General features: G+C 38.8%; 1 protein-coding gene across 3 annotated transcripts; it reads left to right on the plus strand.

Annotated features, from left to right (window-relative positions):
• Positions 1-545: 545 nt before the first annotated feature.
• Positions 546-27301, plus strand: SECISBP2 (SECIS binding protein 2). Of its 3 annotated transcripts, none has more exons than XM_064736230.1 (18): positions 546-611; positions 1751-1896; positions 3749-3941; positions 5927-6056; positions 6498-6652; positions 7764-7851; positions 11210-11343; positions 11871-12029; positions 14780-14881; positions 16207-16326; positions 17505-17637; positions 20061-20230; positions 20959-21097; positions 21535-21664; positions 23398-23618; positions 24346-24500; positions 24954-25155; positions 25900-27301. In XM_064736230.1, exons 1-18 carry the CDS (start codon positions 570-572, stop codon positions 26007-26009), a joined length of 2529 nt encoding a protein of 842 aa, XP_064592300.1. In that variant the 5' UTR covers positions 546-569; the 3' UTR covers positions 26010-27301. The 3 variants fall into 3 exon arrangements, with proteins under 3 accessions (XP_064592300.1, XP_064592302.1, XP_064592303.1); XM_064736232.1 differs by having other exon boundaries at positions 7764-7845; XM_064736233.1 differs by lacking the exons at positions 1751-1896; positions 3749-3941.
• The last annotated feature ends 647 nt before the right edge of the window (positions 27302-27948 follow it).

Consider the following 27948-nt stretch of genomic DNA (forward strand, 5'->3'; position numbering starts at 1 on the left):
CTCGAGAGAAACGGGTTTATTTCACAGGCTAATTGTGCTGTGGTTGTGCACAATTTGGAAGGCCAACAGAAGCTGTAAAGAGGGCGTGGGAGGGCCAGCACACAGGGTGAAGTGTGTGCTCTGCTTCTGTAATGTGAGCTCTAGTGGAGCAGACGAAGTAATCTGGAAAGTTTGGTGAGGAAAAGAACCAGAGATGTCTGCCTCAAGTGCTGGTCTGGACCAGGCTGGTTAGAGCAGGTCTGTCCAAGTCTGAAGCAAGCGCCTTCACTAATCATCTGCTTAGGTCGTGATTTTCCCTAGAATGTCACTACCGCGGCCTGGGTGCCTGTCACGGGTGAGTGCGTGCCTGTGTTCCGTGCCATCCTTTCTCCTATGGCACAGGACGGGCCGCGCCTGTCGCAGGGCAGCTCGGCCGAGTCCCGAGCACTGCCGCCGCCGCTCCCGCACGGGGCCCGCTATGCGGCGCCGGAAGCGGCCGCGCGCACGGCACCGGGGGCGGGGCCGTGGCGTCATCGCGGCGCGCCCTGCGCCGGGCCGGGCGGCGGGAGCGGGGCCGCGCCCCCCGCGCCATGTCGGCCGAGAAGCGGCCGCGCTCGGGCCGCGGCGGCGAGGTAAGGGCGGCGGCGGCACCTGCAGTCCCCTGCCCCTTCCCTGGCTCTTCCCAGCACGGAGTCGCTCTCCAGGAGCCGCCTGGGGGCGGGTCGCTTCGGGCCGCACCTCCGTGCCGCTCCCCGCCCCGGGGGCCGCTCGCCAGGCTGGGCCGAGCGCTCCGGCTGCCCATATGCTTCTCCGGGCAGGGTGACTCCCACCGCTCCTTGGATCAGGCTTTGGTTCAGGACTGGGCAAAGGGTCCTTCTGGAAGGTTAAATCCGGGGGGCAGGGGTCGCTCAGGTTGGAGCACAACGAGTCGTTCGTTTCCCACCGTTTGGGATGGGCAGCTCCAGACATTAACTTCCAGCGAGCTCAAGTGTGGAAACCTTTTCTCACTAAGGGTCTGTTGCAAGGACAGGTGTGCATCCCAGGCACTGTAAGGCTGCGTGACCAGATGCTAGCCAGTAGTGGTAGTGCTACACACATGGACCTATGACCTAGTCAGGTTCGGGAGTCTTAGTGATGAGACTGCAGTCGCTGTTGCTTCCTGCCATGTGTTTTGATGACATGGCAGTAAATACTCCGAGTTTCATTTCATTGTCCTTCCATATATACATACCCAGTTTAAGTCGATGGTAATTCAGAACAAATGGAAAGCTTGTCTTAATAAATTTGTGTTGTGCTAGAATCAAGAAGGCTATAAAATTATTATTTCAGCCTTCAAATACAGATGTGCACAAAGTCATTATTGTTACATACATACATGTTATGGAGCTTGATTAACAGTAGTGTTAGCATATTTATGAATTTTAGTTTTTACTGTTCAAATATGAAGTAAGAATTCATATATTTGCATTTACTGCATTTTGTTCTAAGCAGGCTTCTGTCCTTTACATAACTGACTGTTTGTGACTGTTTCATGATGAATGAGGGTATTAAGTGACTTTACAGAGCAGCCAGATGTTTCTTTGATTTCCTTAGTTTTATTTTCACTTTGTTTTTCCATTTCCTTTTGATGAGCTTTGTTGTTTTGCATGTTTTGATAGAAGAGAGCAAACTAACACTTTCCAATGAGAGTTAAGCTCACGAAACTGAGTGTTTTTCACATAATAACATTAATCTCCAAATGCATGTAGCCAAAAAACGTTTTGTTTCTCAGGGCATCAAGTTGTCAGCAGAGGTCAAACCATTTGTTCCAAAGCATGCGGCGGTAACTGTGGCATGGTCAGAACCCTCAGAAGCATGTGTCTTTCCTAGGTACTTAACTACATGCTACCCGTTTGTTCAGGAACCATCTTTGGATAAGTATGTATATTTTCTGAATCTTATTTATTGGGGGATTTTAACCATCTGGTTTTGGATGTTGAGTACTCTTAAAAAGTCACAGTTCCAATATATTGCTAGTCCAACTGTAGAAATGCTTCTGCATTATCTTCATGATTTAGTTTTTTACATTTATGTTCTCTGGGTGTATACCAGGTACCTGGTCTTTGTTCACAAGGGCCTGTATAATTGCAGAGTGTTAAGGAGAATGTGGTGTTCTGTAATGATTGGTCTGTTTTTCGTGTGTTTTGGAAGGAGCTGAATTCAGTCCTTGAATGAAAGAATGGTTGTGTTGCGACCAGGCTGAGGTAGATGTAGTTCTACACAAGGAAAATGATTCTTCAAGAAGATTTCTCTTCCTGTAAAATATTTAGTATATAGGGCCTCTTCTAGATCTCCTCTCCACAACCTGTGCATCTCCAGAAAGGCAGGTTTACTAGAAATGCTACAGGTTTCTGAAAGTTTTGGGATTTTTTTATTAAAGTCCAGGAATGGTATTTGTGGTAGACTTATAAAAGTATTTTATAAGGAGCAAACTAGAAAAAAATATACGTAGCAGAATAGGAAATAATTGAGTCTTGTAAGAATCTGATATGTTACATAGTTCTCTCATTGCTTCTTAGGGCCTTAAGCATTGGATCGATTATACAATTACTGCAAAGTTAATGGTGTTTCTTTAAAAATTCAGAGCATTAGTGAACACAATCATCGTAGGCCGTTGTTTTGTCCTACAGGAAATCTTAGTATTTTCAAACTATTTTCATTCTACTAGAAATTTCACTCTGAGGTGAGTATGGCCTGTTCTATGCATTAGAGAAAGCTCACAGCATTAGCATTGAATCAATTGCTGTAAAAAAACCCACAACCCAGACAAGAGTAGCCTTCTAATGAGTGTTCTGCCTTGTTGGGACTGAGACATGGTTATATTTGAGTCTCACTTGGTATATTTCTTCTTGGTCTGTGAACTGATTGTAAGCATTGTTTTGACAACATTCTGCCAGAATTGCAACAGGTAGTATGAAATGTGTTGCCTGAGGTCTTTTGTACCAATGGGAAGGTTTCTCTGTCATTATCTACAAAAAATTCTGAGGCTGGCAGCCTCATGGAGAGAAGCCTTAAAAACTGAGTGCTACTTTCTGAAACTGAGAAATTAGTATTCTCTCTAATCAAATCTGGACTCTTGTGTATTTTCTGGACAAAGTATAGAAGGAAATTAAAAGGGAATTTTTAAGCATACATTGAAAGAAAGAGGCATGCCCCAGGCATGCTGTGTTTTCATAAATTGTGATGGTTACATGCAGGTCAGTTAATTATTGTTTTATAGTTCTACATTGTATTTCATACATGTTTTATACTCCATAAAATGTTATACTTCCACTTTGTTATTGTCATTTTAGGACAGGTTTTAATGTTTGGGGGTTTTTTTGCAGTCAAATAGGTGATGCATGTCATGTCCTTACACTGTGTTTTTGGTTTGTTTCACAAGAAAAAGCCTACTGAAAATAAGCATGAAGAATATCAGTAACCTTAAACAGGCATGAGAGCTGTAACTGCAAAGCAGACTAGCTTTGAAACTTGGAAATGGATAACGCGTGTGTTTTAAGATATTTGCTTAACTACATGTTTTCCCAAAACAAAATTAATTGCTTTTAAAGAAGTCTGTAGCAGTAAGTAAATGCTTAATTGAAATAACATGGAGTAGTTTCCCTTTGAAATAGAGCTTTCTTGTTAAACAAATTCTTTAGACAAGGAATATGTTTGTCGAGACAACAAGTAGGTGCTGAAGACTTGCCCTAGGATGACTTTCATTTCTTTCTCAATATCCATCACATAGTGTTCTGGGAGATGCTGCCTTCCGTGAATACTCCAGCTGCTCTCACTCACCTGATGTTGTTGCAAATGTGTATCCAGTAGCTGGCTCACAGTATCAGTCTAACAACTCAACACACTATAATGGTTCAGGAGTAGTCAGTGAATCTGCTGAACAAGCATATCCAGTCAGACAAGAAAGTAAGAGTCTTTCAAAGGTGAGCAAAATCATGTTTTCTTAAAAATTAATATTAAATTCTTACTTTAAATCAATCTTTATAAATGTTTGGTTCATATTTTTAATGTGAGTCATCACTCTTTCTTGTGATCATCAATGACCTTAGAAAAGGATAGTAGTGCAGTGTGCCCAGCTTCAGAATACTGAAAATTTTACAGAATTGTACACTTAAGATCAATACAATTTTTCAAGCAGCATTTTTGGAACATGAGGGGAAAGAATGGTCCAAAGTTGGGGGGGAGGAGGTGGGGAACACCCTTCATTTGTGAGCTGTACATTTGTTTTTTACTCTTTGGGCTTGGGAGGAGGGGAGAAGGGCTCTTTTTTTTTAAGCCCTGTGGCAGCTTCAATTAACTTGACTTAGGACAAACCTGGTATCTGTAGTCATCTGTTTGACTGACAAGTCAAAGACCGCATCTCTTTGGTCATCTGAAATAATTTCCAAGACTTGCGCAGGTTGAAGACAATCCACAAGAAAGGGGGAACTTGTGCTGCTGGGGAGAGGGAGGAGAGTATCGTGTTAGAAATACAGTCTTTTTCAGTCAGAAATATATTGAGGTTCTGTAAACAATGTAAAGAGTCATTTTTGTCTCTGTTTGGGATAAATTTCCTGAAACTTGTGAAATATTTGCAAACAAAAAATAGACAATCCTCTCAAAATATAAAAGGAAAAAAACCTCAGTGTATTATAATCTCATTTCTCTTGGGGATTGGACATTGTGTTTCTTAGATTTGTACAACTGCTTTTGTTTCCGGCAGTTTCATATTATATGTTCTGCAGTCACATCATTTTGCTGCACCTTACTCCCTAGATAGAGACCTAAGTAACTTCACTGCGATCAAGCCTTTCTAGAGGAGTTGTACGGTCTAGGTCCTAAGCATCCTTTATTACACATAAGGTACAAAGTCTAGACACCTAAAATTATTCATTTTCTTGCTGAGAGGAGGATTATGTGCTGAAACTGTCTGGGGAGAAGATGAGCTCAGCATTAGCACAAGTGATGTAATATGAAAAAACTTAGTTAAGCTTCTGGGAGGAGTTCTGTGATCTTTGTAGGGGCCTAGTACTGTTTATTATAGTCTTTTTGTAATTTTTCCCTGTCATATATTTTGTGAACTTCAGAGAAGTGATTTATATTTGCAGCCTTGAATTAATTTGATCATGTGTCCTAACACTTTAATAATTTGCCTTTGGAGATCAAGAAATGCCTTGTCCTCCCACCCAAGTAAACACTTTTGCTGCCAAATATACTCTGAATTTAGTCCAGCATCCTGTGATTAGAGTTAAGCCATTTATCTAGGCTGGTATAGTACAGTTTGCATAGATGCAAACCTGGTGCTTGTTCCTTGCTTGCTGATTTCTGAGCCCAGCTCTGCCAAACTGTATTTTGTGGAAGAATTTTGTAAGATTTTGATGACTCTGTAGAATGGGTGAGTCTGTGTCCTTTACAGGGATCATGTATGTGTGTCTTCTCTAACTACTTTACTCCAAGTTTTTTGGATGTTCTGACATCAGTGTTGAACAGTTTGCCTATGATACGTAGTTTAGTCAAAAAATGGCATGCTGTCAAGATTTTAGCCCTGTTCTAGAAGAAACTTTGGTTTAGAGACTCAGACTGGATGATTTAATACCAAACAATTTTAAACCATTGAAAATTCTCTGATTAATGAGATCACAAAAATGCAGTTGTCTAGAAGCATGTGTACATATCCGTCTTACTTGGGCTATTAATGTATGCTAAAAATGGCACAGGGAACAAGGTAGATGAAATTAAATGCCATATGTCTAAATGGCTGTTCCTGTTTTTATTGGTTACTTGTGGTAATGATATACTAACTATTTGTTTTCTATTAACTTGATGGTCAAACTCCAGAGGCAGAGGTGGTTAACTGTAACTCACAGCAGTCTTGCTATCTTTATGAAGTTTCAGTAAAACTTACTGAATGTGTCACAAATACTTGCAGCAGAGAAGATCAAAAGAAGGTGAGAAAAAACTGGACAAGAAAAGACATGATGGAGGTGAAGCTTCTGGCAGAATTGGGAACAGGACTTCATTCCAGAGTTCTGCATGCAGCAGAGATTCCGTCAAGCCAGGTACAACCATGTTGTTTGGTTATAAGTACATGGAGTAGATATGGAATGGGTGTCTGTGCAATAAGCTGCAGTTTGTGACTATGTTTCTAAATCTAGAATATTTAAGGAAAAAGATACCCTTTTCTGTGTGACTTTCTTAAGAAGGAATGGTGACCTGTCCTTTCCTGATTGAACAAATTCATGCAAACTGATATAAAAAAATTCTAAAAGAGCATCTGAATTTATACTTATTTATTCAGTCAGCACTCTGTTTGCATGTTGATTATAATTGCTAGGTTTTTTATTTAATATGAGCTGTGCATAGCAACAGTCCTGGTTGCTATGCACAGCTCATATTGGTCCTTGTGACGATTGCTGCAGTTATGTTAACTAGTGTGTAAAACATACTTAGAAATGATCACAAGCAAGCTTAATTACTCAGGCTTTACATGCTTTATTTAGACAGGTTCAGTAAAGCTACAAACAAGAAGTCAACTGAAACTCCAAAAGCAGAATCTCATCCTGTACCCACATTTGAAGCTAGCATTCTGGATTTCCACGAGTCACAGAGTTTGGGAAGCAGTGAGATACTGAACGTACACCATAAAAATACACCAGTAAGTTTGGTGGAAAGTAACACTATGTCCCTAGTCAACTTCACATGTCTCTTCTACTGGACACCAAGGATAGCCCATGTTAACCCATGTTGCAGAACTTGTAAAAATAAAACTTGTCAAAAGTACAAGCATTATTAATTCAAATGTTTTGCATTCAGTATGGCAGTTTAAGATCTATTTAAATACCTTGTGAGCAAGGGAGTTCACAGCTAGAGGTTTTAGGGCACTTCTTCTATGTTGTGATGTCAGTGCTTGCGCTTACTCTTTCTTAATGTTCTTTCCTTGTCTGTGCTGCCCATAGATAGAGGAAAGACAGGTACCACCAGAAATAAATGTAATATGTACTGGTATGGTCTGGATTGCTCGTAGGGACCACGTATGTTGCTGTACTTAGCGGCTTACTGTTTTCTCTTTCACCTGGAAATAATAATAAGCAGTCACTTATCCAACAGTTTCCACACATTTAAAAAAAAAGTCTGCGTTGTTTTACTTAATTGCTTTCTGCTAAAGGTTAAAAATAAGCAGCTGAATTCCAGAAGGAGAATAAATATTGTTGAATCTTATTCTTTATTTCTTTGGCTCCATGTTTGTTAGTAAATAAAATACTGAAGTATTCAGCAGTGTATCACATATATTGAATCAAAGTTTTCAGTAGTGATTAATGATTAATAGTTCTGAAGGATCCAAACAGAATATTTCTGATGCTTTTGAGTAGAAAACTGTCTGCAATGAAAAAAGACCTTTCTGCTAACCCTTGAGTGTCATTTTTCATTATTTGTTTTAGTTTGATGATAGATTTTGTTTTTAGCATACATGAATATAAAAATATCTTTTTGTTTATTGTTAGATAATTTTTTTGATGCTTTTGTAAAATACAAGAAGGAATAATCTTGCTTCTATACCTGTGAAGAGACACCTGCTCAAATTTTGTAATACCTTAGGGCTGAAATGATGGTTCCACAAGGTCAAGTGGCAAAAAGGCCAGAAAGGTCCTTATGCTCTTATCTGTAGGTGGTTTGAGAATTTTTAGTTTATGGTGGTTTATTGTGTTTAGCTGTGTTTAGGTCAGTGATTTTAATCCTTTTATGCTACCTTACTATCTATTTTGCAGGAAGATACTTCTGCAAAAAGCAAAGTTTCACCAAAAGCTTCAGATGAAGCAGGAGCCGATTTAATTCCATCTTCTCTTGATGGTAGGGGTAAGTTCTTTAAACAAAAATTATTTGCCTGCATTTCTAACTGCTTGTATCTCAGCAGTTTGGAATACTAAAGTGTGCTGAGGAGCTGTTGATGTGTAAACTATAAAAAAAATTTAGGAGCAAGCTCATAAAAAAAGAAGAAAACCCAGAAATAACACTATATCACATTCTTTCAAATGAGATGACCACTTATCACTCGTTCTTGCTCATATTTCATCAACTGAGATTTTAGAATTGAAGAATGATTTAGTTTGAAAGAAATCATAACTAACACTGCCAAGTCCACCACTAAACCATGTCCTTAAGTGCCAAGTCTCCACATGTTTTAAATACCTCCTGGAACAATGAATCAATTACTACACTGGGCTGCCCATCCAGTGCCTGATAATGCTTTTGGTAAAGAAATTTTTCCAAATGTCCAATATGAAACCACCTTGATACAACTTCAGGCCATTTCCTCTTATCCTGTCTCTTACTACCTGGGAGAAGAGGCCAACCCCCACCTGGCTAAACGCTCCTTTCAGATGGTTGTGGAGAGTGATAACGTCTCCTCTGAGCCTTTTCTCCCAGCTAAACACCCCCAGCTCCCTCAGCTGCTCCTCACAGGCCTTGTGCTCCAGACCCTTCACCAGCTCCATTGCCTTTCTCTGGACTTGCTCCAGCTCCTCCATGTCTGGAGCCCAGAACTGGACACATTCGAGGTGTGGCCTCACCAGTGCCCACTAACCAATGCCCTGCTCCTGCTGGCCACACTATTACTGGTACAGGCCAGGATGTCATTGGCCTTCTTGGCTCCTGGGTGCACTCTGGCTTGTGTTCAGTTGCTGTTCACCAGCATTCCCAGGTTCTTTTCCTCTGGGCAGCTTTCCTGCTGCTCTTCCCTAAGTTATAGAACCGGATGAGATTGTTGTGGCAATTTGAAGGACAGAACCTATCATTTCAGCTTGATGAACCTCGTGCAGTTGGCCTTTGTTCATCAATACCGTCTGTCCGGATCCCTCTGCAGAGCCTTCCTACCTTCCTAACAGATAACACTCCTTTTTGGTTTGGTGTCATCTGTGAACTTGTTGACTTGATCCTGGTCATTGATACATTACACTGGACTGGCCCCAGCACTGAGCACAGGGGAAAGTGAAGAACACTGGCTCCAGTGTTGAGTCCCATTTTGTTGTGTCATTGATGCTCAAGGGAAGATATTTCTGTAGTTGACTCGTGTTGTGTCAGGTGAGAAATGGAACATGTTTGGTTATTGGAAGTCTGTTTAGTCATTTGCAAGTTTTTTCCAAGAATAAATGGTACAAGCTATCACATGGCTAGTTTCATGTGAAAAGAGTTCTGCTTATCAGGATTGTCTTGGAGGCATCACATACATTAAGATTGAATTTTCTGAGAGCCTCTCACTGGATTTCTGTGCGTACACAGATGCACCAGTTTGAACAGTGCATGGTTTGGTCCTTATTGGTCCATAACTTCAGTAAGGATTCAGAAAGGACAGATTTATCTGCTGAAATGCCTTGAAGAGCCTTCTAAAGATAAAGTCATCTGATAATGGGAGTTTTTGGTTAAATACTATAGTCAATTCCTATCCCTGAGAAAAAAATAGCAGTGGGTGGGTTGACCATGGCAGGCAGTTAGACTTCCACACAATTGTTCTCTGACTCTCCCTCTTCAGCAGCACAGGAGAAGAAAATAAGATGAAAACATTTGTGAACCAATAAAAGGACAGGCATTTTGCTTGCCAGGCAAAACAGACTCAGTTTGATGGAGATTGACAATTTATTGACAATTAAAATAGAGTCAGATGGTGAGAAGCAAAAACAAAAATAAAGCCACTTTCCTCCAACCCTCTCTTCTTCCTAATATCTCCTCCCTGCTCTGAGTGACGCAGAGAAACAAGGGCCACTCTGCCACTTCTTTCCTAGTAGGGTTGCAGGGGCACAGCTGCCTCACCATGGTCTGCACCAGGGACTGTAGGGGAATCTCTGTTCCAGTGCCTGAGCACCTCCTATTGAAGTGAAGGGAGACGACCATCCGATTGATGAGCATCGACTCTGATTTATTGATTGACCAGGCACGTTTCATAACAGTGTTAATTCACTTCATGCATATTGCAAAATCTGAGCTCCCGATAGGCTGTAGAGAAAACTTCAGCTCCTCCTTTTGTTTACAATACCTGAAGTTTGTTTATTGAAACCAAGATCAGTGTTCTCACCATGATATGAAAAGTTCTCAAAACCTTCATACCTGTTCCCACAACGGCCATCTGTTCCCAGAGCAGTCAAGGACAGGATACCTGCCTGGTTTTGAGAAAACGATCTGAGAATCTTGTTGTTTATATAAAAGGTGGCTGAGAACCTTAATTATTTACAGAATCAAGCCTGGGAACTGCTGCTTTACAGCGGCCTTTTATTTTTCCCTTAGCTGAATACCTTCATGGCCTCTTTCTTTAAGCCATGCTTGAACCAGGCTCTCCACAACCTCCTGCCCCTCCTTCTGCACTGACCTTGCTGTTTGCTGGGCTGCTGCATTCACAGTTTTTCTTACCATTCTGCCTTCCAACTCCTGCACATGTTTTTCACTCTTTATAACATAGGCACCATCAGCACGACTGATGGGCCCAGCTGAGGCTGGCCATGGGTCTGTGTTGGAGCTGTCTGGGGCTGGCCATGTCCATCTCATCACAGCAGCTACTGCAAGCACCCTGCTACCAAAATTTAGCCATTTAAACCCATTATGCTATTTTATTGTCAAGGGAAGTTTTTCTCATTCTTAAGAAAAATCTAGATTGTTCTATCTTTGCTTCATGTTAGGAATATTTACAAAATTAATTATATTTTTGAAAATGCCTTTCAAAACAATGATACATCTTAGTGGTAGGGAGTGACATTCTTGTACACTGAGGCACACTAGTAAGTATTTCAGCTGCTTTGTATGCCTGTAACACCAGGAAGTTTTCAAAAAGTGAAAAGTACCAGTGTGGTCGTGTGCATGTAAGCTACTTGACGGCTAGGAGGAATATTAAAGGAGTTTTGTATATAAACATAGCCAAATTTTCAGTATTTTGAAGATGAGCATGGGAGTGTGGAGTCAGTATGATACAGTATAGATTTACAAATACCACTTAATTTTGTTTGTGTGTATAGTGTTGGACAGTATATGGAGTAGTTAAAGTTCAGGAAAGCTTGCTGGAGAAATAAAATGTGTGTTTTATTCAAGTCCTTTCTCAGAAGGAATATGGCTCTGCTTTATTTGCTAAGCCTGGACTAATTAATTACCGATTCTTTTTCTCTTGAGTGTTTAAGGCCGAATTTTAAGACATCTTTGTGTTTACATTTTTCCCAACTGTCATTTCCTGAAGCCCCTGCAGATGGCTCTGCTCAGCCACACATGTCTTGGGCCTCGGTACTTTTACAGCCCCCAAAGAAAATTGTTTCATCACCAGCATCTGAAGGTCTTTCCAGAGGCAAAGGGAAGCAGGAGAGTGAACCAAAGGTACTTGAGAATTCTCTGCTCTCAACTAATGCCTGTCAGTGTGTTGTTTCTCATTATTGCAAAGTTTTCCCTGGGCTCTCTGCAGTGTCCACTTTTAAAAGGAGATGATATGAAGTCAGCTTGTTCTTATTAGAATTTTTCTTGTCATGGAAAAGAATCACAGGACATCAAAAAGATAGTGCTAGCCTAGGAATAAGAACTTTCAGCTTTGAGGCTGGTTTTTTTTTCCGATTCCTGATCCTCAGAATAAGACATGAAACACAGAACTCTTGCCTTATTTGGCTTAATACTTCCTAATTAAATCCCAGTAGTCCCAATACATTCTGCTAACAATGCAGTATGCTGCAACTGAAGAATTCTTGTTGTAGCTGTGAATTTTTAAGAGATACTGAATTTTCCTTGTCCCCTTAATGTCCCAGCCTGGATTGATTAAGATATCCTTTAGTAGTGTAAGGCTAGTCATTGCATATATTTTGGTAGGTGATACTGAAAAATATTTTAAAGGCTGTCCTCATGGTCTTTTGCAGCAGTCAGAAACAAAAAATATTGCAAGTGAAACTGAGCCTGAAGAAGGATCAGAAAAGAAGAAAAAAAAGAAGAAAAAGAAGAAAAAACTGAAGTCACCCACTGATGTAGAAAGACCTCAAAGTGAATCTAACACAGTACAGGAACCACCAAAGATTGAGGTAAACTGAATAAGGTTTTGTTGCTGTTCGTTTAAGTGTTACGAATGTACTAGGAGACGAAGTTTTGACACAGCTTTGTACAAACTTAAGTTCAAATCCTAATTGTAGAGGATGTTAGTACAGTTTGTTTTTTTTTTTCAATTGAGATGTTTGTCTGAGGTTACTGGTAGGAAACTGTTGTAGTTTTTAAATTACCACATGTTTGGTGAGCACAATTTCCTAAATTAGAAATATTCTGTAGCAACTGTTGCTTGGGCTATGGGGAACATATGCTGGGTGCTACAGTGTACCACAGTTTTAATGATTGTGGTACAGTATTACAGTTCTAGTTGTCTCACAGCTGGAAGCAATTTCTGTGTAACACAGTTGACAGTGTTTACATTTCTGATTTTTAATTTCAGTTTCCTTCCAAATTCATGTAACTGTAATAAGCATGTTGGTGTTTTGATAGTTTTGTGTATCAGTGTTTCGAAGGCATGAGTCTCTCCCATGTTAGAGGAGTGTTGCTGGTGTGTGGTTGAACAGTGCTTCATTTTAGGCCTAATATTGTACAGCATGTGCATGTGTTGATTTACATGTTTGATCTGGTGTACCTAAAACTCAGAGTAATTTCAATACTCTGAAATGACAGCATAAAGAGGCTTTCCTGGCTGGCTTCTGTTCTGTACCTTTCAATGTGGAGCATGAAGCAGAGCTGTGTCTGTGTGTGGTTTCATTATGTGGTTCCTTGTCCTGAATGGCACAAGAAATGAGTATTAACAGACCTCTTTGTTAGAGGATTATGGGTAAAACCAAAGATCTGCTAGTTCTTTTCTTTAGGAGAATATCCCCATTTTGCTATATGCTACCATAAATGCTATATGCTATGAATGGGCATTCTAAACTGAAAGAGAATGGCAGAAGTCATGGAAATTAGCAGAATGGTACTGGGGCTGTTGGAAGTCAAAATTTGAAAAAAATTGCATAGAACCATGGAACAAGACATACACATGGTACTAAAATCTGTGATGTGGATGCAGTATCTGTTGTGGCAGTGGGGGAAAGCTTTCTGACCCTCCTGGTTTGCTGGGAATGCTTGTGTCCTCATCAGTTTGAAAAATGGATGAGATGCTTGTATGATGCTCTTGAAATAATAAACCATGAAGAGATGACACACATGGAGCTTCTGGGCACCCAGGAAGTTTAAGAAGGTGCTGTTTATGTGCTGCAACAGAGCCATATATTGGATTGCTCTCTGGTTTTATATAGGTCGGTCATTTTTAGACATGGCTAATAGACGTAAATGGATACATCTGGAGAAAACCAATCTGTCATTTCATACACATTGGTAGGTCCTGACCTCAATATCTTCCTTGAGTTAATATTGAAGCTGCTATTGATAATCAGGTCAGTGCTAGTAGTACTGGTCAGACATGTAAATGGTGCTGGGAATTACTAGGAAAGAAAAACAGAAAATGGGTTATGACAATACAGAATTTCAGGGCATATCTGATCTAAATATAGTGTGGATTTTGTTTTCATTTGTTCCCCGCATTACCTAAAATGTACACGTATTTGAACTAAAAAAGATAGACAAAAGTCTCCAAAAATAATCAAAGGTATGAAGCAATTTCTGTGGGAGGCAAGACTGAACAAAATTAGGACTCCTCAGTATGCACAAGAGATGGCAATATAGCAGTGGCAAGAAAATAAAAAGGAAGCTGCTTGACCTTTCTCCTAGTGTTTGATGTTCTTACAGATGGTAAGAACAAATTCAGGGGGTGTAGCCTCTCATTGAGTGCTATGTTTCAATTATTCAGTTTGCTAAAGGATGTTGCAAATGTCAGAAATCTGTTTGCATTTCAGAAGCAATTGGACAGACTTATTTAAATCTTCTAAGCTGAAAAGAATGTATTTGTGAAATATTTTATCACTTCCTTGCAGTTGCTTTTTGGCTTACTTGCAAGCTCCTTGAAAATTATTTCATTAGTTGAAGTGTGTCACTCCTTGTGCTAGAGCTTCCTAGCACAAGGAGTGACACACTTCAACTAATGAAATAAGTTAGTGTTTAAATAAAGCCTTTCAGGCTGGAAAAAGTCTTGGTGTGTTCAGTGGTGCTGTGTCACAGCTAAAAAGGCCTCGCAGAAAGTGGGAGGAGAAGCAAAAACCTAGCGGATGGATTGGGATCATTGTGATGGAGGGAATGGGTATAGGGTGGCGAGTATAGGCCAATCTTCAGCCTATCTACACTTGATAATCCAGGTTCTGCACAATGGGTCCTCTGCTAATAAAACTTCCTCTTGTGTGTAAGCCATAATCATTTGAGTAATTTCTATGTTTATTTCTGTACTCTGGTATATGCTGCCTGTTCTGTTCTTCACCACTCACATGTTTAAGACAGAGTTGCACAGCTGGAGACTGAGTGGAAGAAGAGGGAAGTTGTTTGCAAGGCTTTGAAATGAGTTGAAAACCACTCCTTTAGGAGCTGTTTACCTCTGATGATTACTATCAGCTGACAACCATAACAAGCTGCTTTTGGAAGCGTTTCTGTTACAAGCTGTTTCAGCCCTGAATTAGCTGCTGCATAGAAGATTTAACCATTGTTGTACTTGTCATAGTTGGTGGCACTACCCTTGGCTTCTGAATTTTTGTACAGTGAAATTAGGATAAATGTTTGATAAGCAGGGAGAAAATTGTTGGAGTGCAGGAAGAGGTTTTGAAATACGGACTTGATTGTTCTTATGAAATCATAATCTGATTTATTTGTTTAGGATGTTGAGGAGTTTCCTCATCTGGCAGCTGCTTCTGATAGGAGAAACAGGGTAGGACCTCAGAAACCATCCTTTACATCTGCAGTCAGAAAGCAGTCTGAAGTAAGTAATCTTGCAACATTATGTGAATCAAATGTCAATTATGAATCCAAGTTGTTGGATTTTTTGAGGGTTTTTTTACATGAATGAAACAAATCTCAAGAATTAATTTGGAACCGTATTCAGGATGCGGATGAACCCTAAGCATAAATGACAAGGATTAAAAATGTGATTGTTCTTTCAAAGCAAGTACCTTAAATAATAATAATACCATAAATAAAATTTTAGGTTTCAGTTGCTTTGAAATGAGTTTTGCTTTAAAAATTTTGGTCATTGGCTTTATTTCTCTGTGAATTTTAGTGGTTTAAAAAACACCAAAACACAAGAAAACAAAACCATTGTTTGCTTTGTTTGAGGCAGTAAATAGCTTTGACAAGGAGGACTGAGTAGCAAAAGGCACAGCAGTTGCTTAAAAAAGATTTATTATACAAAAGGGTGCTGTACGCACATGCAACTAAGATGAAAGCAGCCCTTGGCTTTGTAGACGTAAGTGGGATATAACCCCTCAAAGCTTACATAAACTCTAGAGAGGTGATCATTAGGCCGTTCATATGCCTGTAACAAATATTTGAAATTGAGGCTGCCGTGCTAGTTTTTTCTTCAAAATCTGAAAAACCCCATGAATGTGATTAAGTGGTATGGCAGCCGATAAATGGTCATTCTTCTAGAAGGCCACATATGGTCTTCCCAGAGCCTTCTCTTTTCCAGGCTGAACAACCTCACCTCCAGCTTTTATCGTAAGAGAGGTGTTCCAGCCCTTTGGTCATTTCTGTGGCCCTCCTCTGGCCCTGCTGTAACATGTCCATGTATTTCTTGTGCTGGGTCTCCCAAAACTGGACACAGTATTCCAGGTGGGGGCACAAAAGAGGGAGAGAATTACTCCTCTCAGTTCATGGGCCATGCTTCTTTATACACAGCCCAGGACACGTTTGGCTCTCTGGGCTGGGAGTGCCCATGGCTGGCTCATGTCCAGCCTCTCACCCACCAGCACCCCCAAGCCCTTCTCACAGGGCTGCTCTCCATCTGCTCATCCCCAGCCTGTGCCGGTACTGGGGCTTGCCCTGACCCAGGTTCAGCTCCTTGCACTTGGCCTTGCTGAACTTCATGAGTTTCACACAGGCACACTCCTCAAGCCTGTCAAGAATACCATCCATCATTCTGGATGGCATCTCTTCCTTGAAAGAATTCCCTAAAGCCAGCTCAGCTTGGTGTCATTCACAGACATGCTGAAGGTGCACTTGGTTTGAATTTAATATCATCTTCACCCTTTTCCATTTGTCTCGTTTTTTTATATCTTTTCTTCCTCCCTGTCACCTTTTGTCTTAAAGATCCATCTCTCCGAAGAGCCTTGTGATAGTCAGTCTCCCTCTCTGGATGAAACTCCCAAGGTGGATGGACTGTCAGGGAAACAAGCTTCATCTTCTGTATTAGAAAGAAAGAAAACTCAGGTAAGTGAATTCATGTTGAAGAGAAGTTCACAACTCAGAGGAGACAAAGGAAATGTTTAAATGTAAGACTCATGACCCACGCTCATCTGGGATTCTGCATTCGTACTTTGAGATAAGTGACATGGTCACTCCTCTAATCTCTAATTACAAGTAATCACTGGTAGTAATTGCCAACCTCCAGGGTTTGATACAGTGTTTAAGGAAAAACAAAAACTTTTCATTATTATCTGTGGGTTTCAGATATCAGGAATTTTTCTTTCACCTATTTTACTTGATCATGGCATAAATCCAGTCCAAACTGATTGTCATAAGGAACTGGGAACCTTCTTAAAGTGGTTCTGACACTTTAAGGCAAGGAGATCCCCTTATCTTGAGGAAAGGAGGAGAAACATGGATAAACAAGTGAGGTCAGGAAGTAGTTTTGTGTTGGTGAGTAGTTCTGGCACAGCTCTGTTGCAAGGTGAGATCTCAATTAAAGACTGAGGAAGTCTTTAAACATGTTCTGTAAACGTGTTGTAACAGAAATTACAATGAATTGATTCCCCCAGATAAGACTTCTAAAAGTCCCAAATCTGGTGGTCATTTCCTTTGCATGTTTTGCTGTGGTAGTTTGTTCATAGTCTTCACCACACTATTCACTTTTATTCTTTTTATTTTCTGCTGTATTAAATATGTAGCATGGCTTTTGCCTTCTGTTCAAAGCAGAGAGAAAGATGAGTGCTTATGAGGAGCTGGTGCAAAGATGATGACCTTTCTTTTTAGTGAGAGTTTGGAGATAATGATTTGTGTGTTGCAGTGACATACTCTGAAAGAATCACAGTAGTTTTTCTGTACTTTTAAGAAAACTTTAAATTCTGATATGCCTTTTATCTCTTTCAAAGATAGATGACAATCTGACCAAAGTGGGACCCTGACATAAAGGCCTTCCTAATTGAAGACATTATTCTTTCATGCTTTGTTGCAGTAGCATTTCTAAAAGTTACCTGAACTTCTTAAAGTTTCTGATTTTTTAATATTTTTTGACATTAAAGTTGATGTTTATTTGAAGGTCACTGAGTGGCATTAAAGATCAGAAGTGTTGTGGATAAGGGTGTTAAAAGAGTGTATTATATTGTAAAAAATGAGGTTCTTTACAGTCTGAAGTGGAGGGCTCTCTAACTGTTGCTGAACTTTTTCAGGAAACATCCAGGAGCAGTGGTAAGAAGAGTCAAATTCCAGTGCAGTTGGATTTGGGTGGCATGCTTGCAGTCTTGGAGCAGAAGCAGCAAACAGAGAAGGCAAAACAGTCTCCTAAACCTGTGGTATTTTCAGGTATTGGTTACTATGAAATTTCCTTTGTTTCACCTTAGACTGTTTTTAAGTATTCAGACATTAAATGTAGCCTGATTTCTGATCTGTGATGATCTCTATGCAGGCCAAGAGCACAGTTCACCAGATAAAAGAGAAAATGAAGGTTCTTTAAAAAGAAATTTTAAAAGCATGGCAGTCTGAATTGTTTGATGGAAGACTTATGGAAAGAAATATCTTAAGGACACTGATTTGTGAAAGAGTGCCTTGTATAAATAAGAGGTGTGATTGAAATGTTGCTTTGACAGAAATACCAATGTTTGTGGAGGTTTTTGCTCTCCCTTATGTAAGTGTGTTATTGTTCTGATCTGAACAGGCAGGAAGGGGCTGCACAGTAACAAAGGCTTTCTTAAATCTCCTCTCATGCTAGAAATCATGCAGCTGAGGCTTGATTGAAAAAGCCCCTTTGCAAGCACAGAGGTTATATGAGAGTCAGGCAGACCAAGCCAAAGGATGAGTTCTGATATACCTCTTAATTGTGAAATAATTGATGTTTACAAAATGCTAGGTTTTCTAATGGAAAAGATCTTTCAGTCCTTTATGATGTATAACCAGGAAGCAGAAAAAGGCAGCTCATTGCCTTTTTATTGTTACAGGTCAAAATTTAATCTTAATTATGCTGGTGTAGTATATTTTGCAGAAGGAACCACAATATTTGGTAGCATTCAGTGAAAGTAAAATTTCTCTTATTTCAGCAAAGATTTTTTTTTGGTAATTATTTCATAAAGAGATGTCATCACAAGAGATTTCATCTCACAGTACTTCATGTGATAGCTGAGATTTTAAATCCAAAGCTCAAGATGGTAAGCATTGGTGAGATTTTCCTTCACTAAGCTGAGGGAAGTTATAAGATGCTTTTTCAAAATATTTTTTTCAGTTGATCTCCTTTTTTTTTTCATTTGGGTCAGTCAGACTTAATGCTGCAGAGGTACTCATAACCAGTTTTGTTTCTGTAAAACTATACAGTGCATGGATTGATGTAGATGGTGGGCCACAAAGGTATGGGCCAAAATACCTGTTTTCTAATACGAAGTTTCCTGTGCCTGAATCTCCTGCAGAAGAGAAATTGTTGTGTCATGTTTGTATCCTGGAAGCATAAAGCAGATGTTACTTTAACTTTATATTGTTTTAATGTTTTAAGAATGGAGAGGAGTGTGACCACAGACAGTTGTTTTTATTCCAGTTACTACTTCACATTATAGGCAATACTCCTAGTGTCATCAAATTCAGGAACATGAAAATGGTGAACTTGAAATAGTGATGTACACATTAAGGGAATATGTATCTGCAGGGTATATACTTATTTATTACTACAAATCCAGCTTCAATTTTTGTAGCCACCTAATGCTGCACATTTTTGGCAGTGTTCTCAGTTTGCCTTTGATACACAGAGATGAAAAAGAAACATCAGTGTAGCAGTTTTATGATGTAAACTGTTTACAGTAAGAGTACTGCATGTGATGTGGGAGGATCTGCATATAAATACTGTGGAAGCAGTAAATGAAGATGGCTTAAGAGAGCTGCCAGAATATTTTAGTGTACTTAGAGGAGAGAGGTTGCCTTTGCCTGAGTCACAGAGGGAAGTGTTAAGCTGGTTCCACTGATAATTACTTAGTCATCCTCTCCATTGACTTGCTAATGTGAACTGCTTTATATTGCAGATAACTGAAGTTTGACAAAGTCCTCTACAGGATGCAGCAGTTCCTACTGATAGGGAGGAAGAGTAGTTTATTTGGTGTGAGGTCATGGTGTGGAAGATCGGGGTTTAGTAATTTGTCCAGTCATTTAAAGCTCCTATGCTCTAAACCCTCTGAAAAAATGCAAGTAACATCAGCGAGCTTTGCAGGTTAGGCAAAAGAGACTTAGCTGTAGCTTTGCATTACTCATGACCCATTTGCAAGTGAATTTCATCTAGCTTCCTTAAGGTGTAACGAAAGGTAGGCGTAAATGCTTATGTTTATTTACAGCAAGTAAATCTAAAATCTGTAATACTGCAGCTCAGTATTTATCTTAACTCAGTACAGGAATCTGTGGTGGAGGAAGTGCCACCACCATGAAACACAGGAATTCCTGAAGGTTTACCAGGCTGGCATGGCATGGTGTTGACGGTGGCTTGGACTGCAGTGTTTGGTCAAATTCTGCTTTTGAGGTTGTGATTCCAGAGGCTGTGATTCCAGAGGTATAACAGAAGTAGGGGACACGGCAGTCTTTTGTAAGGAGTATCTTTGAAAAATAACATTGTTCAATGATACAGGATTGCCTGTAAATATTCTTAATAGCAACACAACACGATTTTAATATGTGCATACCAGTCTTAAACTTGAAATTGGGTTCTAGTTCAGGTATTTATTTTAGTTGTCTGATGCAAATTTCTTTTTTATTCTCAGTTGGTGGTGCCGTACCATTGCTATCTAAAGACCCTGCCACCGCCACAAGAAGTCACCGTTTAAACCAAGGAAAGATGCCTCATAATCCCTTGGATTCCAGTGCTCCTTTGGTAAAGAAAGGGAAACAGAGAGAAGTACCTAAAGCAAAGAGACCAACACCCCTTAAAAAGGTCCTCTTTTTTTTTTTTTTTTACCTTAAATAGTAAAATTATAGGATAATATATTACTCTGGGAGTCTGTTAAGCCCTCTCATAAGGAGATCTGCATCTCAGTGTCCACTTGCCTGAATTCAGTTTAATTTTTGCTTGATTTCAAAGAGGGTTGGGTAGAAGAGGGTAATCTTGCTAAATGGTGTATACAAATTCCCAAAAAATACACTTTCTCCATTGAATCAATTGATAAAGTGTCACTGCAAAAGTGTCCACACTTGGATTGGTAAAGATGACCTTATTTGCAGGACTGAGGAATATGGATCAAACAGAGGTCATATTTAATGTTTCTATGCTCTTCCAAGCCAGAACTCCAGCTGGTTCCGCAGCAACAGGTGTTGGGCCCAGCTGGTGATGTCTGTTGTGTCTTCCCTCTTTGCCCATTCATTTTGCTTCCTGTCACATCTTCTTTACAGAGGACTTTTTTAACTTTAGTTCTGTCCTTGTAGTTTATCCCTGGTAAATATTTTCTCCACCCACATACTGGTAATCAAGGTAAAAGTCCTTTCCTATGTAAATTCAAGAATTGTCTTTCCTTCTTTTTATGTGCAAATAGAAAGTAAGGGTTGTAAACTTCAGATGCTAGTGCTGAACCTCTTTATAAATGGTTTTTGTGTAAATATGTGGTAAGAATAATGCTTGTTATCTGCATGACATCAAATTAGTTTGGTTTTTATACATATTTTTAGATTATTCTGAAAGAAAGAGAACAAAGAAAACTGCAGCACCTGTTAGAACAGAAAGCAGCACCAAAAGATGAAGATAACATTTGTCAGACAGAAGGAAATGTTACTGAAAATTCAACACTTCTACAGGATAATCAAGCAGGTATCTTTCGAGGGAACCTGTAATACAGTATGTAGCAGGAAATTTGAGCACATTTAGTACTTCAGAAAACAAGTACTACAAACTGCCAAATGCAGCCTCAGAGTTTTCTGGTATTCACCTTAGGCTTATCTTGACTGTAACGTGGGCTAAAGCTGGAAGTCAGTAATAGGGATCTGATTACTGTTCCACACTTCTCTGCCTGGTGGTTTTATGGTATCTTGTAAGGAAGGTTCCCACCTACCTCTGGCAATTAATGAGAAACAAGAAAATGAGAAAAAACTTTATGAGATTAAAAAAAAAAGTTATACCTGTTTCCCTACTACCACAGACTATTCTAGTACTAAAGTAGTGACTTCCATACATGCTTGACAGATTAATTTCTTCACATGGCTTTTTGGGTGGTCTTTTCAATGAAAATATCTTGATTTACATGATAGCTCTTCCAGAAACTCAAGTTGCTGAAGGGTTTCCAGAGCACACAGGGATCAAGGAATCTAAAGAAGGTTCTGTGACTACAAAGCAGCTAACTGCCACTCTTCCAAAAATTCACAGCAGGAATTTTAGAGAGTAAGTATTGATTGTGTTTATTAATGGCTCATTTTGCACAATATGGCATTTTTCAAACAAGGTAATCCAGTTGCATTCTCTGCAAAACTAACTGGAGTTTAGACTGAAGGCTCTAAATTTTTTTCTTTCCGTCTTTCTGTAAGCTGACACATAAAGAAATTACAAACTTAGTGTGTTTTGTGATTCTCGCTTGAAAATGTTTATTCCTAGGAAAAAAAACCCAAGTTCACTAGAAGCTAAGGAAAGAAAACAAGCTGTTGTTAAAATATAAGTACTTTATATCAAATAATGGGGTAACAGCTCAAATAAAGTGTGCTACTTTATTTCTTAAATAGTATTTTTAGTTGTAGTTTGGTTTTCTACTGCCATACCAGACGGCAAAAATGTAAAGAAACTAGACGACGTTTTATGTCGAGGCTGGGCAAAGAAATAAAGGTAATATTAATGAGGTATTATGTGCAGTTTCAGCTAAATATTTAAGGTGATGTGTATACACATTTCTTTATAAAAAAGAAGTAGTGATTACAAAATGTGAAGAGGTCAGAGATCCAGTCATGAGAGCTTGAAACAGTTTCTTGAGGAAAGCAATGTCTTAATTTTTAGTTCCCCTCCCATAAAGCAAATCCACCACTGTCAGTTTTTTTGCATTTCATGTCATAGTAATGGTTAATAGTGATACAAACATTCCTGCTGTGTTAATTCTTAATTTAACTTCTAATTGAAATAACAAATGACAATTAGCTTAATTTGTGCTAATGTAACAGTGTTTTACTGAGAGCACAGTTTGGGTTGAATATGTGAAAGACAACTCAGTTTACAGGATGGAGAGCATTCAGCAAACCTGATCTTTAGATCAGGTTTCAGTTTAGATCAGTTTCAGTAGATCTGTCTTCAAGACTTAGGGAAACAAATAGGAAACAGTAAGTAAAAATTCTTGAAACCTAAATAAAATTCAGAAATAATTGTATCTCGAAGATACAGGATAGATGTTGTGATCTTGTCTCTTTATCTTAGCAAATTTGCCCCTGGCAAATCTTTCTGTTGACAATGCAGCTGATCTTTAGTTTTTCTTTTTGATACCCTTCTTCACTGGAAAATTCTGTGTGTAAAAGTGGGGTGGGGTGAAATAACTTTGAATCCTGATCTTCCCCAGAGTGTATTAGGAGAGTGAATTACATTGTTTTGTGTCCTTTCCTTATGAACACCGCAAAGCCATAGTCAGATAAGTGAAAAAGGATGACAGACGTGAATGTAGGGAGCAGGAATGTGATCCAGTTTCCATGGTTGGTACACATAGCCTTGAACTTACAGAAATAAGCCAGAATTTTGTGCTTTGGTTTCTGTACTTTAATTTATATATGTCAAAATAAATGCCCTCAGAAAAATGTTTCACTAGAAAAATATATATGCATACCTATTTCTTGGAATAATATATATCTATATATAGATACAGATGGATAGGTTTATTGTACATGTATACATGTATTTTTAATATAGTTTGATTAGGAAGCCAGGTAACACAAGGAACAAAACTTCTTCCTCTCAAGTTTTCAGACACCAAGAAGAAGTAAATTTTTGGTTTTGTGTATATATCAAGTGTTTGGAGCAGAAACAGAAAAAAATACAGAGACATAGAATAGAATTTTAAATGTATATTTAATGTATTACAGATTTAAGTGTTACATATTAGTAATTCTAGTGAATGTAACCGTTTTGTTGCTCCTTTCTTCCAGTTACTGCAGCCAGGTACTTAGTAAAGAAGTTGACAGTTGTGTGACAGACCTCTTGAAAGAACTGGTTCGTTTCCAAGATCGCTTGTATCAGAAAGACCCAGTGAAGGCCAAGATAAAACGCAGGCTTGTTATGGGTCTTAGAGAAGTCCTGAAACATCTGAAGCTGAAAAAACTGAAGTGTGTAATCATCTCTCCTAACTGTGAAAAGATTCAGTCAAAAGGTAAGTAAGTTCTTAACCAAAAAAATCTGTTTAATAAAAGAAATGCAAAAAATAAGGTTCAGTATATTGACAGCAATATTGTTATTATTGGAGGAATTTATTTGAATATCCTTTGAAAGCCAGCCATATAAAGTTGCCCTCCTTGCTCAGATTGTTTACTGCTGTGCAGCTGAACTGTGAGCTGAGTCAAGACTATCTGGGGTGGGAGAAGTTACCTGAGATTAGGGTCCTTAGTTACTGATTTGCTGTGCTGCTACACAAAAAATTGCACTGCACAGCTGAGACAGTCCAAAGGCTGCTAGTGCCAGCTGTGCCATCAAAGGAGTCCACTGTATCAATCTCTTTTAGAACGTGGACTGACAGTAAATCACTAGTGATAGTTTCCTAAAAGTTACCATTATTGGCATTAAGTTATTGTAATTTTTGTAATTGATGTCATTTAAAGAATTCTTTAGCAGCTGGGTCTTTTTTGATACTAGATTAGAGTGTACTACATATATAGTAAAATGTGGAATAGAAGCAGTCTAAAATTAATGCTAACTAGGAATTAAGAAAAAAATGTCAAGTTGTCCTTTAAAAATGGATATTCAACTTTACTGTTGTGATCTCTGTTTTTTCCTATAAGGTGTAGTTTCAGAATGCACCCATAATCTTGGGATGTTTTTTGCCATGTGTTAACAGTATGGTTCTTTAGCTCCAGTCAGCCTGATTGTGTTGTCTGGTGCAGGTGGGCTGGACGAGACCCTACACAACATTATTGACTGTGCCTGTGAGCAGAACATCCCCTTTGTTTTTGCCCTAAATCGCAAGGCCCTGGGCCGCTGTGTGAACAAAGCAGTGCCTGTGAGCGTGGTGGGAATTTTCAGTTATGATGGGGCTCAGGTAAGCTGACATAAGTCACTTCATCTGTTTGTTCAAAAGGCTTCACTTTTTACTTAGAAGAGGAGATGAAAATACTGTGATTTTTAAGGGGTTTTTTGTTTGTTTTGCTTTTGCAGACTTAGATTCTTCATCACAGGTCATATATATAGCTTATATGAAAAAACTGATTTTAGAAGTACAGGCAGTTAGCACTGTTAAAAAATAAAAAAGTACTCTTGCTGTCTTTTCCTGACATCCTCTTCCTCTTTATCTCCCTTGATGATTTTTTTCAAGAGAACTGTTGTTTTTATAAATCCTGATAAATGCTGTGTCTTTCATGTCTTCATACGTAGTAAGCTGCTCAACTTTTATACATGAACCTACACATTCTGAAAGAGGAATACTCATTAGACTTCCAAGGAGATGTTAAAACTTACTGCATTATTTAAGTTCTTGTATTTTATATTGCCATAGGACCATTTTCACCGAATGGTACAGCTGACAACAGAGGCTAGGAAGGCCTACAAAGATATGATAGCAGCTTTAGAGGAAGAAGCTAAAGCAGGACTAAGAGAAACCCAGCCTAGCATCTTAACTCCTGAATCTGAAAAAAATGGCATGTTAGAAACTAGTAAAACATCTTCCAAGGACTCAGATGAGGATGTACCAAATTACAGTAAGTATTTACTGACTTGCATTTAGTTCCATTTTCATTCATAGTGTTCATCAGTTCTGTGATTTTCACTGAAGCAAATGACATCTACTGTAGCCATTAGTAAGGAGGGAAGGTGGGGGTGAATTCTTGGATTTTTTGTAAATCTGAAGTTTTTACTGAGTATTAAATTTAATACTGAGTATTAAAGAAAGTTCCTCCCTGAAATCCACAAATGGCAGGCAGTACACATTGCTTTGCTCAAGGAGGCTTAGCAGAGCTCCTACTTACATTTTTATTTGTTTAAAAAATCCTTTTAAGATTAATTATGGATGTCCATGCTCTATGACTATGGTAGACTAACTTTTGTATTGAAGCCTATTTGTGATGCATCTTCCTGTCCACAAGCACTCCTTTGTAGAAACATTTTCCTCCAGCTCTGCTCTTAAGTCAACAGACAATGCAATGTATTGCAGATAGAAAGTTTTTAAAACTTACTGTTTTTTTTAAAGTTGGAACCACCTTCAGGGTTAGCCTTACTTGAGTAGAATGCTGGACACAAGGAGATCAGTGGACCCCATCACTCTTAAGTTATTCTTTTGTGTGTTATCTGACGTTGTATAAGGTAAATGTCAGCTGATCTCAGCACTTATTTTGAAGGGGAAGTAAAAAATCAGGGTTGACTTTTCATTTTAAGTTTTTCCTCAAGTATTATATGGTAACATGTTGGTTGTTGTTTTTCTTTATTTTTTTCCCAATATTCCCTAGTTAAAGTCTGGAAGAGAAAACTTGAAGAAGAATATAACCCATACGCACTAGAATTGGAAAAGAGTGCAGCTGCTGACATGGGGATACTGAATTTGGAAGACCATCAGTAAATCCAGATCCAGCTCTATTGGGCTTTTATTTTTTTCTGTTAGATCCCTAGGAAGAAGGTAGCAAAAATAACAATCTAAAGAAATACATGAAGTTAGCTAAGCAAACTGTTCTGAATCCCTTAAAGCAAAATGTACACTGGAGCACATGAGGCACTGGTTAATGTTTTTATGTTGTGTGTGTTTCTCTGATTATTATAGCAGATGACAACACCAAATTGTTGTAAGCCCAAACCACTTGAACTGGCTTAGCATACTTTAATGATTATATGGACTAGCATTGATTTCTTGGGGTAGAATATACCAAAAGAATCTGATAGAAAAGTAAGTTTCTTCTGGAAGAGATTCCTTGAGCCAGGGGAGTTGCCCTTAATTTTTAACTCTGCATAAAAAACTTCAACTGTTGTTTGATTGTGGGTTTGTTCTTAGTTTTTTGTCTAAATAAGTCTGCTCAGAAGGGCAGGCTGCTATCAATGTCACTTTATTCTAGTCAGCAACAAATTAATTTGAGGCAGGTAGCTTGATGTAAACTAATTAAGAAAGGACATGATGACAGAGTTCTTTGTTGGCTCTTCTGTGTTGTTCTTTGGGGATCATACATCAGGTGTTGAAGGAGATAGCACAGACTACAAGGGTCTGAAATTCCTTAAGTGAATGTGCTCTGTTTAGACTTTTTATAAATTTGATGTTTCTCTTGCTAGTGAGAGTACTTTGTCATACATCCTGCTTTGAAGTTAAAGGATATCGCAGGGCAGCAAATGTGCTAGCCTGCTTTTCTGTACTTTCTCCTTGCTAAGACTCCTCATTCCTTCAGTTTGGGGTTGTATTGGTATATACATCTATGAGTTTTTGAGCAATCCCAGTTTGTATCTAAATAGAAAAAAATTTATATCTTATAAGAAATGAAGTTTGTATCCTAGAGAAAATAAAATTTTAAAAACAAAATGTGCTTATAGTAGTGGTGGAGCACCTTAGTGGGAATGGCCTATATACACACTGGTTTTTGAGGACAGGCCTAAAGAAGGTAATTGAAGGGATGCACATATAACTTGTGTCAGCTTTTCTGAAAGGTGATACAGGTGCCATATGCTGCTCAGCATCTCCGAGCTGTTTCTGCAAGCGCTTCACCATACTGAACATTTGTAGTGCAATACTTTGGAAAGTAGCTGCCTTGTGATGATAGAAGTGATATAAAAAACTTCAAATAATTTTGAAATGCACAGAGTTTTGTAGACTGTAAATTGTATAAAATCTGTTACAATATATTGATTCTATAAAGAATGAGTGTGACTTAAGTAAGCTCGTCTTACGGGAATTTAGTGATACCTGAAATGTTCTACCTGAAACTTTTAGGAAAGAATGTTGACAAGGGGAGCTGGCCTTATCTTGAAATGCACTAGTTATGATGATGATCTTTTTTGTATTAGTTCCTCCTAATCTTACATGGAAATTGGGGGTTAAAGGCCCCAGTGACAAAACATGCTTTTGGCCAGCATATACCCTTGATGCAAAGGTAAGTTGTGATTTATTCATTTGTACCTGTGCCGCTTGGATACACATTTAAAATTCTGGAACTGATAAACCCAGTCATTGCATGGAATGAGGATCAGTTGGTAAAGAAGTTTGGGTTTTGACCATACTTTCTATTTTGTCTTACTCTAGAAGAGCATAAAACTTCAGAAACATTACATGTTCACAATCTTAGGGACTTATTTCTAGTTCTTATAGTGTATAAAAAAATTTACTATAAGGTGTCACAGCCATGGTTACTAATGCTGGTACGCAGATTTTTCTCTTTTTTTCTTTTTTTTTTTCTTTTTTATCCTCCCCATAAAATTGAACTAAACAAAAAATTTCGCAGCTTTTTACTACTTGCAGTAATTTCCTGCAGAAACAAAGCAAAGCGTAGCTACATCACCCATAACCCTGACCCCTGTCTTAC

Source organism: Zonotrichia leucophrys, chromosome Z (genome assembly GCF_028769735.1).
Source record: "Zonotrichia leucophrys gambelii isolate GWCS_2022_RI chromosome Z, RI_Zleu_2.0, whole genome shotgun sequence".
In the NCBI taxonomy this organism is placed as follows: Eukaryota; Metazoa; Chordata; class Aves; order Passeriformes; family Passerellidae; genus Zonotrichia; species Zonotrichia leucophrys.

Excerpts from the sequence above, each read along its gene's own strand:
- SECISBP2 (XM_064736230.1), top strand. The coding sequence starts at position 570 with ATGTCGGCCGAGAAGCGGCCGCGCTCGGGCCGCGGCGGCGAG. Across the intron at positions 11,344-11,870 it reads AGCAGGAGAGTGAACCAAAG|CAGTCAGAAACAAAAAATAT; the intron begins GTACTTGAGAAT and ends GGTCTTTTGCAG. Across the intron at positions 14,882-16,206 it reads CAGTCAGAAAGCAGTCTGAA|ATCCATCTCTCCGAAGAGCC; the intron begins GTAAGTAATCTT and ends TTTGTCTTAAAG.